General features: G+C 39.8%; 1 protein-coding gene across 1 annotated transcript in view; it reads left to right on the top strand.

Annotated features, from left to right (window-relative positions):
- Nucleotides 1-10,857, top strand: part of LOC119646585 (cysteine dioxygenase type 1) — a 28,324-nt gene extending 17,467 nt beyond the window's left edge. The window contains exons 2-4 of the mRNA XM_038047080.1: nt 3,801-4,099; nt 10,151-10,431; nt 10,494-10,857. Coding sequence (XP_037903008.1) covers nt 3,819-4,099; nt 10,151-10,431; nt 10,494-10,669 — 738 coding nt within the window. The 5' untranslated portion in view covers nt 3,801-3,818 and the 3' untranslated portion in view covers nt 10,670-10,857. The remainder of the gene's footprint in view (nt 1-3,800; nt 4,100-10,150; nt 10,432-10,493) is intronic.
- The last annotated feature ends 2,254 nt before the right edge of the window (nt 10,858-13,111 follow it).

A 13,111-nucleotide genomic window follows, 5' to 3' on the forward strand; every position in this document is an offset into this window, starting at 1 on the left:
CGTTACGGTCTTGAATGAGGTGCTCTAACACACTTCAAGACCCTGATCCAATATGGATTGTTGCGCCAACCATTTTTGTTATTATTAAGTAGGAAAGTGGACTGTTGCAGTCTTCAGGTTTGGTTGGTCTTCTTTTAAATCGGTTCATGATGATATCTCTATTGTATCCATTTTTTGATGGTATGGCTAGGCTGTTATCCACTTCACTTTCTGTCCATCCTAAGGATGTTATCTGCCGTCATTTTTTTAAGCAAACCGTTGTTCAGGGTATACAGAATAGTCCGTTCATTTGGCACTGGTTTTCTATATATCTAGAATTCATAGTTTAAATTGTTTTCCTGCAGATTCAAATCAGATTTGTTAACTACCTAGTTAGGTAGGTTGATACTACCTTGGGTTTCTCCATTATTTTCAGCCTTCTTTTCGTTGGGATGAGACCATTCAGTTTCTTTTCTCCTTTTGCTGGCTCTTTCAGAAATAAAGCCTATATTTGATTTCCTGACATATCCTGATTTTCCACCATATATCTTCCCTGTCAAATGTTGAGGGTACTATATTCTAGCCCAAGCCCTTTGGTACGCTATTTTGGATACTTAGCCACTTCCTCCTTTGCTAAGTGTACGTAAAGACTATATTTTCACTGTATGACTCCTATGCGTAATTTTTAGGTTGATACATTACGTATGTGATCTTATATTGTTATGTTGTCAACTATTGTGTTTTTTCAATTCCAGGGGGCTGTTACCCTCTTCATTCGGCTCTGTATTTTGGAGCCAACGTTCAATATGTTGCTTTTGAAATTCAATATACTATAGCTTAACACTGGCAAAGATGCTGCCGTGGCACGATGTTTAGTCGACGACTCCTTGTATCAGGATTCGCGAACCCAAATCTTTTATATACGGCGCCAGTGTGAAAATCGCCGCTCAATGTCCTAGAATGTTGCAAACTATTTCAAATTGCATACTAGCGACGAGATAGCAACTGTTATTGCAGGGATGATCCCAGTTGATATTCTGAACAAACGAAATTTATCTTGTCTTGTCTTGAATTTTCACATGAATTGTGGTAATGTTTATGTGCGCAAAGCGTGCCTTAGTCCGTGTTGACCCTCTTTTCTAGGCCCAAGTTGCTAGCTGCATGTGGGACTTATCTATCTATTTTGTTCTTATTAGACTCTCTTTCAGCAACATGCTTTGAAACAGAGCCTTGATGTCAAAAGCAACCAATTCGATTCCTGCCTGTTTCCCTAATTTTTCTTCTGCAGGTCGGGTTCGACTCGATAGTCAGGCGTTCATTGGATCTTTCCCTTTTCTTGAATTCCTTGTGTCATTTATCGTGTAATAGAATTGGTGCCTGTGGTGATCTCCCTCGTCGTTGACTCTTTGTAGATCTGGGGTAAGCATTCTTGGTAATACAGGGTGCGGCAGCATAACTTCCTTTTTTCAAAACTCAATAAAAACTATTGTATGGATCGGAAAATATTTATTTATTTTTTATAATGTAGGTACATGTCTAAAGTTTTTATTTACATTGTTTTGAACATCAAATCTGTTAGGTGACGTCCCCCATTCTCCATACATGGCGTAAACCGATTTCTGGCGTTTGTCATGACTCTTCTTAGCGTAGCAGGTGTTATGTTGGCAATTTCTTCTTGGATGTTAGCTTTCAAATCTTGTAGGGTTCTTGGACGGTTCACATAAACACGGGATTTCAAAAAACCCCATAGAAAAAAATCACAAGGGGACAGATCCGGAGAGCGTGCCGGCCATTCCAAATCGCCTCTAATTGAGATAAGGCGCTCTGGAAAGTGTTCCCTCAAAACAGCCATCGATGCTCTTGAAGTGTGTGCTGTTGCACCGTCTTGTTGGAACCAAGTGTCCCCCAAATCCAAATTTTCTAGCCGTGGGAAAAGAATTCTGTAGCATGTTTACATACCGGTCCGAATTCACTGTCACAGTAACCTCATTTTCCTCAAAAAGCCAGGGACCAATAATTCCAGCTGAGGAAATTGCACACCACACTGTGACTTTGGGTGAATGCAAAGGCTTTTGATGCAATTCTCGAGGGTTGGTGTCAGCCCAGTAGTGCATGTTTTGTTTGTTAACCGACCCACACAAATGAAAATGGGCTTCATCGCTAAAAAAACAATAGCACCCTCGGGAACGACATCAAGAAGAAGCTCACACGCGTTCATCCGAGAATTGAAGTTACGTTCTGAAAGTTCCTGCACTATCGCCATCTTATAAGGATGAAAATGAAGATCATCACGAAGAATTCTTCTCACAGAACGATCGGATAGTCCAAGAGCAGATGCGTGTTTGCGCGCAGAACGCCGTGGCGATCGCAACATTGACGCTCTCACTGCTTCAATGTTCTCAGGTGATGTAATGGGCCGAGGGACTCCAGTTCCTCCTTTTGTCGCACTTGCAGTTTGTCTGAATGTAGTGACCCATGTAACAATTGATTTGCGGTCTGGGACGGGAGTCAACGGAGATAAATTAAAGCGATTCCGAGATGCACGCTGTGTTGCAATAACCGAACATCCGCTTGAAAAGTAAACCTCAACGGCAAAGGCACGCTCCTCACTATTCCAACGCATGATGGCGACTGAACCATGTCGGGACAAAACTTTACAGTATCCCCTCTTGAACGAGACCACTAGCGCTCCGCTATGACATCAACTAACTGAGTGGCACGCATTTTAAAAAAGGAAGTTATGCTGCCGCACCCTGTATATCGATATATTATGTGAGAGGATCCACTTTCGGGTGATATTGACATTCATAGTCTTCAATTTTCAAAGAAGCGACAACTTTGACGTATTATAACTTTGTTAGTAATAGTGTGATTTCCACCAAACTTGGTAGGATCATGCTCTACATTATAGCCTACATCACCGCAAAATTTCATGGTGCTAGAATGAACTTAAGGGGAGTTTTACAGCGAATTACTAAAAATTATAGTAATATACTATTATTAACTTTATTTGAATAGATATCGGTATACAAGGTATTTCGGTGCCCAGGCACCATATAGTGGCAGCTTTCTGATTTTTTTCAGATTTTTCGGTTGAGCAGTTTCTGAGAATGGCCCCCTTAAAGAAGTGATCACTTTCAACCCCCCGCACTCCCCACCTTTCTAACAAATGTCAAAACTAAGGCAGGCTTAGAAAAGTAGTAACCTTTAATTTAATACCCCACATGACTATATTTGATGAAATAAAATTTGACACCCCCTTTTGGATGATGGGGACCCCCTTAAATTCGACGTAATAGGATGTAACTCATTGTATGCGTGAGCGTTCGCAGCTCCCACCTTTCTACCAAATTTGGTGTTAATCGCTATAACCGTCTCCGAGAAAAATGCGTGTAACGGACAGACAGACAGACAGAAGGACAGACAGACAGACAGTAAACCTTAAAAAACACAACTGTTCATTTGTTACTTATAAGACCTCTTATGATTTTAATCAGAACACTTTCAACCCTTGTCGGCTATTTCAATAGAGCATAAATATTAGTTATGAAACAACAACTCCCGTTCTTGTGAACATTCTCATTCTCTCACTCTCCTACTCTTCCTTTCGTGAATACTTTAACAAATATTAAACCTAATAAGAAATGCTGACGCTTAATCATGACGTAAGGTAACCAAGGTTAGAAATAAATCTACACCACCATATCGCTTCTGGTCAACCCCCTAAGTTGAATAAATGAGGCTTAACATAACATTGTCGTTAACCTTATTGACATATTAAACACAAAATTGAAATCACCTAAAAAAATAATCTTTTTCAGGTTCGCTCCGAAACAGATATGTCTAGCATCAACACGGATGTCGTAGTAGCCCACAATGAAGCTGATAACGAACTCAAAGAACAGGAGAAATATCTGCACAAGCTAACATGCTGTTTTCGCGGCATTGAGAAACCATTGGAAATCCTGCCCAAAGTAGACTCCTTAGAGGACCTCATCGCCAAGCTGCATGATGCATTCAGCACAGTCAGCGTGAATATGTATCTCGTGAATCATCTGATGCTTTCGTACAAGTCGAAACCCAGTGAATGGAAGAAATTCGCAAAGTGGAATCGTAGTCGGTAAGTGCGCAGTAGCAAACATTATCAGATGTAATTTTTTTAAAAAAAAAAAAGCATCCCATTCTACATTTGATGAACCCGGGTGAATGCTAAATTTTTGAATCTGATTAGCCAATCTATCCGAGCCCCTCATAGACGTTATCAAGCCCAATCGTGTTTTTTTCTTTTTATTCGACTCCATCATGGGGACTGAAAAGTTAAAAAAATACAATTTCTATGTTTAAGTCAAAGGTTATCAAATAGATGAGGGAACAACACTAATTAACTTCTCTGTTTTATTCAAAGCGAAGTCTCACTGTGTTATTTACCTAAGGTTCTAGCATATTCTTATTTGAATGAACATCAATAATTTTCAAGAATATTAGCAAATAACAGACAAATTAAAGCTGGCGTTTCCTTAATAAATTGATATGTGTTTCGATTTTGGCAGACTTTATTTGATTTTGGGAGATTTTATTGGGGTTATCTTGCCAATTGACCTTAACATAGTGAACTAACAATTCTTCTGATACGCAAATCCTCTAATGTAGAATAGGCCAGAACGGAATATTTTTCAAAAATTGCAGGGCAATCAACTCCGAGCTCAGACTTTCCGTAGGGTACTAAGGCCAGTGGCCAACTAAGAGTAGACAAATTTCTGTACATTTTCCGCCCACAACTGAGCTACGATTAGAAAATTAAAACAACGCTTTCATTTAAAAAAAAAACACAGAATTCATTCAGTAAACGAATGAGAAAAAAATACAAAAATTAGAGCATATTGCCTTGACCTTGGAGCTTTCGAGTAATATGGTAAAAACTCTGTATAAGTTCCTTTTGTATATGTATATAGTATGTAGTGAGCGTAATATATGGAATGGGTAAAAGGCTTAGCCTCTGAGCAGCCAGATCGAAGTGGTAAATTGTACTCGGCTCCCTCGTCTAACGCAATATCAAAAAATTGTTCATGTATCGTTGGATTTCCGCTGGTGAATGTGATGTTTCCCACTACGGTTGGAGTATATCAGCGCAAAGATTTGATGTCTCATGCATCCATAGGCCGGGAACTCACATAAAGAATGTTCCGTGGATTCTTGCTTGCTCGTTACAGAATAGACACATATCGTCTTATAGAATTCCTATTTTAAACATATCTCCAGCTAGTGAATTATGGCCAGCCAGAATGCCCACAATATCTTTACAAGTCTTCTTGCTTTTCGGTAAGATGAATTTGTCAGTGCGTTTGTTTGGATCTGACAGGAAAAGTTTTGTGTGTCTAGCAGCATTAACACCATGCCACCTGGCCTTATCAGAAGCTTGTTCCCAGTTTTTGATAGCAGCATTAGTCGATGCTACCGACACTCCTATTGTTGATTCTAGTCTGGGTATGGGGAAAATTGGACACTCTTTCACTAAAGCATCTGAGATTTTACTTTCCTCTCCTCCACATTGACCAGGTACCCAGAGTAGTTCCACGATATTGAATCTTCAATGGTTTCTATATTCCTGAATGATTTTTGAAGTGATCAAAGAACTGCTCAATGTCCTAAGTGCAGCTTACCTAGCGGTGCAATTTGATTACGCTCGACAATCAACTAGGTTGCTGCTATTTGAATAACATATACTCCAGCTTGAAAAGCCGTTATATAATATTCCAAATAAGAAACCCACTTCCCGTCGCCATCGGTGTAGAAGCGATCAACACCGACTTCAGCATACTTGCTCTTCAGAGTTACGTCCTATAGCTTTCAAACCAAAATGTGAAGAGCAGCACAGGACTTTCCACGCATCTCGGCGCCTCCGTCGGCTGAAACCACGGTTAGTAGATATAGAAAGACGAAGAGTGCGAAGTCCAATCAGAGTAAGAATCTTGGCTTAGTTGGTATTTATCTTCAGTTCAACTCTGCTCACTTATTTGAAATAATAAAAACTTGCTTTTTCTATTCGCTAGTATTATTTATTGGTCTTGCAAGTACCGACATTTCGGGAACCACTAACCCAGGTTTGTTAGCACTGATGAAGGGAACAAGTGGCTCCCGAAATATCGGTATTTACAAGACCAATAAATAACACTAACGAATAGAAAAAGCAAGTTTTTCATTGTTTCAAATAATTTCATCGTTAGAAATACCGCGTAATTACACTCAGATCTGCTCTCTTCTTTATCCGGTCAGACGACATTTGATGTAGTCATGATGTTTGAGGAATGATGACATAATCTATTGAACCCCTCTATGTCCTCGAGACAGGAATAAAACCAGTATGAAAACATCTCCGATAGTTAGGAGAAAACATTATATCGGTGACAGTATGCAATCCTGATGGACTTCGCTTTGGAGTTCAAATTACTCTGAGATTTTACTTTGATGCAGCACTTGGTATTTTACACCATCATACACCCCCTGTTCCAAAAGTAACCGGGTACACTATATGCACATGAAACGAACAACACTATCCAGTGGAAAACTTTGTAAAAACTGTTCTTATTGGTGAATAAATATAGTGTGATTTCAGTACGGACCTGAAAGTGATGAATGGCGGTGACCGAAAGGACCTAAAAAGGACGTTTAATGAACTCAAAAATCAAAACAATGCTCATTTCTTTCTACGATTCAAAATTGATAATTTATCAAGAATTTGTTCCAACTGGTACAACGATAGTTGGAGATTGTTACACGATAATGCACTTTCTTATCGTGTAGCAGTTATCACTGATTTTCTAACTAAAAATCCTTTTTTGCTTGAGAATTCACCGTGTTCGCCTGATTTCGCTCTTTACGACTATTTTCTATTTCCTAACGTTGATTTGGCAATGAAAGGCAAACGTTTTCCATGAATTGAATACAAACGACCGTCAACGGACGCCATACTGAACAACACACCAATAAATGTCATAAAAAATCAGTTGAATTACTGCAAATTGAGAAAACAATATATTTCAGTTGAGGAATAATAGATTCCCGGCATTTGCAAATGAGTGGAAGTAACAACTCTACCAATACTATAGGAGCTGCATGGAAAAGTTCCGAAATGAGACTATAATGGCCGGCACTTTGGTCCAGTTGATTGATTCATTTTTGGTTAGAGGAGCAGTCTGCATTCGCATGTTACGGTGGCTTGCCATATCATCCATAAGAGACTTCACCGATTCAGAATCGTGGTGAAGTGCTCTCTCCACTTCGTCAACTACTCATCATAGATGAGAAGCTCAACGTTAACGTCCCTCATTGGACCATGGAAAGGCTTGCGATCATCTGCAAGCTCTTTCGTAATACGGTATGCGATGGCTTCTGGTTGCCTTGCAAAGGTGGAACTCCTTTTATCACAGAGCACAATAGGCTGCACTTCTCGTACTGTTTCAAGGAAACGCAGCTCCATTCGCCGCGTTCATCCCCACTTGGGGCTGCTAACAGAACAATCAGCGTCATTGATCCCCCTCCACGTTTCCGTGATTTTTCCACGAGCGTAATCTTGTAACGTCATTTTATGTCGTGACCCGACAACTTTATAGGCCCTAGACACGAAGGCGCTTTTAATGTGCTCATCAATATTCTTGAGCAGAAAGTTCTCCCACTGCTGAACGGGAGTCGAATCGCGGAGATGGCCCGTATTGAATTTGAGCGGTCAACGCTCTGTTCCCCTGTGAGCAGATGCAGTAGTAACACCCGAAAACGAAAATAAGCGATCATCGGATGATTCAGGATACAACTCTCAAATTCACTAATTATCGCGATATGGTCGATCTGGGTAAACATTCTTAGCTGGTCAATTGAAACACAAATAACCTTGTGAGACCTTATGATAGACCAATATGCTCCCGACGGAAGGCGGTGAAAGGTGAAGAACCGCTAGTTGGTAATATACCACTATTAGGTTTATTTGAGCAGCTATTTTGAGGTCTTGTGGTACTTGTTACTCATTGTCCTGCTTTATTCTTTCAACTTCTCCTTAATACGACTTCTCTCTCTGCCGGTGATAGTTGATGGCGTTTCAACTGCCCTATTTTCTTCACTTGAATAATAATTTACAATACAACAAATCATTGTTTTCGGTGAATTAAAAAATGATCTCGAGCAACTTGTCAAAAATGGAATGATCGCCTCATGCAACACGATTTCAGATTGATGAATCATCCCCATGAAACAAGCACAGTCACTGTCAGCGGCAGTGACCTGCCCAGAATTGAGCGATTTAAATATCAATCAACGGCGTTTTGCGGAAATGGAAACGAAAATGTTGCGTTGACACGTTTTGATCACATCCGACATGAGGATATCCGTGATTGATATAGGGTTGCACCGATCGTGGAAAGACGGCGAGAGAGGTGTCTTCGATGGAATGGTCACGTAAATCGCGCTAATAAGAATGAACTTGCCAAGATTGGTCTGAATATCGAAGTCGATGGTAAACGACCAAAAGGCCGGCCGAGACAACGGTGTACTTGATACGCTAGATGGGGATTTAAAAGCCACAATATTGCATCAAGATCAGGCATTTGATAAAATAAATTGGCGAAACCGATCACGACGAGTAGACCCCGCTTGTAAACGGGACAAAGGCTGAAGAAAAAGAAGATTGTCCTGGTTGAATTAAATATTTTGCCTATAATCATCCCTGACCAGAGGGGGGAAGAAAAGGGGAGTTTTACGCTGTCCCGGAGTTTTCTCATTGGCCCGAAATAGTAATACCATTGAAAAAAGGGAAAATAGAGGACCTGCATAATTTTCAATCCAGCCCCGTATAATGTTCACCCCGGGTTCCGTTTTTTCCGTATCATTTTGACCTGGGGACCGGATTTTCTCCTACAGCCCTGGATATAACTGAGGTACTTTGGTATAACACATTTATTTATTTTTTGTGAGTTCTCTAGAATACATTTTAAGCACAGAAAGCTAGAACATGTAGTCTAATTACCATTACCTAGCGTAATCTGTTGAAAACTTGCCGGTACTCTTGCAGTAAATTCCCAAAAATGCTAGAGTCTAAAATTTTTAGAAGAGGAAATATGGTAGCTTAACAATCAATTGATATTAAAATAATTTTCGTTATCGTATAATTTCCTCACTACTAATGTCATCTACAATAGCCAAAAAGTTCGTTTTTAAAGTTCTGTGTGAAACAAAACGTTATTGGGATCGATTCGATGGCTATCTGTATATCTGTCTGTCTGTGACATCCGATTTATTCGGAAACAGCTAAAGCTATTATCACGAAATTTGATAAGAATATGTGATCTGTGAATCCCTTTGCATGCAGCGAGTGGCGCCACTTTGTATTGAGTTTAAGGGTGGCTTCCCCATACATTGAAAAGATTTTATATATTATTAAGAAAGTTATAGAAGGTCCAAGTTGTGTATTTCTCGTTAATTTATCGCAATCTAAAACGTGTATAGCGTAAGAAATAAAGAAACAAAAAGGAGTTTCTCCCCCAGTAATAAACTAACGACCCGTCAAATATGACTCGCTAAATTGGGGGTTTACATATTTAGAATTCGAACTTTCACCCTTTTTTTCGAACCAATGATTGATTATTATACTTAAAGCGATATTATTCCAACGAATTGTTACTCAACTGTTATTTTCCAGATGAAGTTTAATTTCCAAGGTTACAAGAAAGAATTCTCACAAACAGAATTCATAAGTATATATTTTTCAATTATCTGCGAGTAACGAGTAAAATACTAACAAATAAATATTAGTAAATTAATCAATACAACTGCAATATTATTTAATTAGCCTTGGCTATTGATCAATTGAGAATTAATTCTATTTATAAACATCTCGCGCAATAGGGACTGATAATAGTATGATTAATTACTTGCATATAAACATTACAACAAAAATTTCCATTGTTTTGTTCTTCGCATGAGTAGGCTCTCTTGAATCTAAATGTAGTTTATCTCAATGTGCTCACAGTTTACATCCATTAACTCTCAATTAGGCAAGAAGAAAGGTTATCAAAGCCTCAGAGACCCGTAGTGGTTGTTTTATGCTATTATAAACAATTCATTGTTACAATAGTTGTACAAAATTAAAAGAAAACTATTCTTCTTTTTTCGAATACAAATGCAGATACACCAGGAATCTAGTAGATATTGGCAATGGAAAGTTCAACCTATTGATCCTTTGTTGGCCAGCAGATCATGGATCAGCAATTCATGACCACGCCGACTCCCATTGTTTCATGAAGTTGCTACAAGGTGAACTGGCCGAAGTGAAATTCGAAATGCCTAAGACACAAGGAATCGAGGATGGTCCTACAGAAGCTACTCAAACAGAAAATTTCGAAGAAGAAAAACTTAAGGAGACAGCAACTACTATTCTCAAGGAGGGCGATGTAGCCTACATCAATGGTAAGTTACAACTAAAATCGCAATTATTCGATTGAATTATGCAGAGTAATCATTACTTACAGACAATATCGGACTTCATCGTGTTGAAAATCGTAACCACACAGATGGTGCGGTTTCCCTTCATCTTTACTGTCCACCATTCCAAATGTGCTCAGTATTTCCCAGTGGATCTGCGAAGAAAGTAAAATGCCCAGTAACATTCTACAGCAAATATGGCGTTCGACAGGAGCAGGAATAAAGTGAGAGCCTAAGGAACCTAGTTGGAGAAAAATTTTAATTGGAGATGCTAAAACTGTAGAATAAGTTTGAAAGTTAACTTCCTTGAATAATCATAATGATTTGAAGTGTATGCACAAATTTTTTTTTAAAGATTATTCCCAAATTGGTTGCTCCAACAAAAGAATAAATGTCTTAATGTTTATTATTTATTATATTTTTAAATATATGAAACAATTCGCCGAAAGAGTTTACTTGCCATTTCTTCCAAAGTTAATCGCAATAACACAGATAGGTTAATAGATAGAAAATGTGCTAACCATTATGCTTCGAAATTTCTGTTTGTAGTGGTAACCCGTAGGCATTCAATCCGGAGTATACACTCGTTACCAGCACTTAACACCAAACAAACTGGTTGAGCTATTCCTTACTAATCTTAAAAGCAGACACAAATTGCGACAAGCATTCCTTCCAATATCAAGAGAGTGCCATAGTAAAGAATACCATGAGAACAGATTGGAAATGCTACACAAGGCCCTTGAACCATACCATGGCTCATCTAGAGGTGAGTTGCGATATCAGGAACAAGCTGGTTCTAGAGACAGTGGTGACAGACCTTATCTCAGTCGTCATTGACGCACATGAGGCCATCTGTCGGGTTAAGGCAGTCACCTCATCATGGGACGTACACTGGTGGGACAGAAACCAATCAAACACCAAGACAAAATCTCAGAGGAATTTGAAATCCAAAACGGAGTCTGCCAGGGTTTCATTTAGTCACTGATATTATTTCTTCTTGCTATCGGTGAAGTTCTTCATGCTGCCTTGTTAAGATAAACACTAACAAAACCAAGGTTCTTAGTCTGACTGGTTATCATAGTCTCCCTATCTACATTAATGGATAGAGCATCGAAAACATTGATCAATTTATATATCTCGAAAGCGTGGTTTCAGCCGACAATGGCACTGAACTCTATGTTACCTACTTCATGAGAATAGCAGAGTGAAAGTGACGTATCCGGTCTAGGCCTGCCTTAATAAGGAACAACAGACTCCCGATTTTGCGCCGAGGTCCACCAATTCTATATCCATAAAAGCTGTCTGTCGTTCTGACCTACGCCATCGCTCCACCTCGGGCAGGGTCTGCCTTGTCTTCTTTTTCTACCATAGATATTGCCCCTATGAACTTTTCGAGTTGGATCATCCTCTTCCATACGGCTTAGATGACCCGCCCACTGTAATCTATTGAGCCAGATTTTATCTACAACCTGACGGTCATGGTATCGCTCATAGATTTCGTCGTTATGTAGGCTACGGAACCGCCCATCCTCATGTAGGGGCCAAAAATTCTTCGGAGGATTCTTCTCTCGAACGCGACCAAGAGGTCGCAATTCTTCTTGCTAAGAACCCAAGTCTCCGAGGAATACATGAGGACTGGCAAGATCATTGTCTTGTACAGTAAGAGCTTTGATCCTATGGTGAGACGTTTCGAGCGGAACACTTTTTGTAAGCTGAAATAGGCTCTGTTGGCCGCCAACAACCGTGCGGGGATTTCATCATCGTCGTCGTAGCTGTTATAGGTTGTGATTTTCGACCCTAGATAGGAGAAATTATCAACAGTCTTAAAGTTATAGTTTCCTATCTTTATTTTTCCCGTTTGACCAGTGCCGTTTGATGTTGTTGGTTGGTTGGTTTTCGGTGTTGACGTTGCCACCATATATTTTGTCTTGCCTTCATTGATGTGCAGTCCAAGATCTCGCGCCGCCTGCTCGATCTGGTTGAAGGCAGTTTGTAGATCTCGGGTCGTACTTCCCATGATGTCGATTTCGTCAGCATAGGCCAGTAGTTGGGTGGACTTAAAGAGGATCGTATCTCTTGCATTTGCCTCAGCATCACGGATCACTTTCTCGAGGGCCAGGTTAAAGAGGACTCATGATAGGGCATCCCCTTGTCGTAGACCGTTGTTGATGTCGAATGGTCTTGAGAGTGATTCTGCTGCTTTTATTTGACCTCACACATTGATCAGGGTCAGCTTAGTCAGTCTTACCAATTTTGTCGGGATACCGAATTCTCTCATGGCCGTGTACGGTTTTACCCTGGTTATGCTATCATAGGCGGCTTTAAAGTCGATGAATAGATGCCGCAACTGTTGTCCATATTCCAACAGTTTTTCCATCGCTTGCCGAGAGAAAATCTGATCTGTTGCTGATTTGCCTGCAGTGACGTCTCTTTGGTATGGGTCAATGATGTCCTGGGCGTATGGGGTTATGCGGCCTAGCAAGATAGCGTAGAATATCTTATAGGTGGTACACAGCAACGTTATACCTCTATAATTGCTGCACTGTGTGATATTTCCCTTTGTATGTATGAGACAGATAAGGCATTGATTCGTTGTCTCATACCTTGAGCACAAGTTGATGAACCAATTGGTGTAATTGATCGCCTCCATATTTAACTTATTTGG

This window comes from Hermetia illucens, chromosome 1, assembly GCF_905115235.1.
Source record: "Hermetia illucens chromosome 1, iHerIll2.2.curated.20191125, whole genome shotgun sequence".
Taxonomy (NCBI): domain Eukaryota; kingdom Metazoa; phylum Arthropoda; class Insecta; order Diptera; family Stratiomyidae; genus Hermetia; species Hermetia illucens.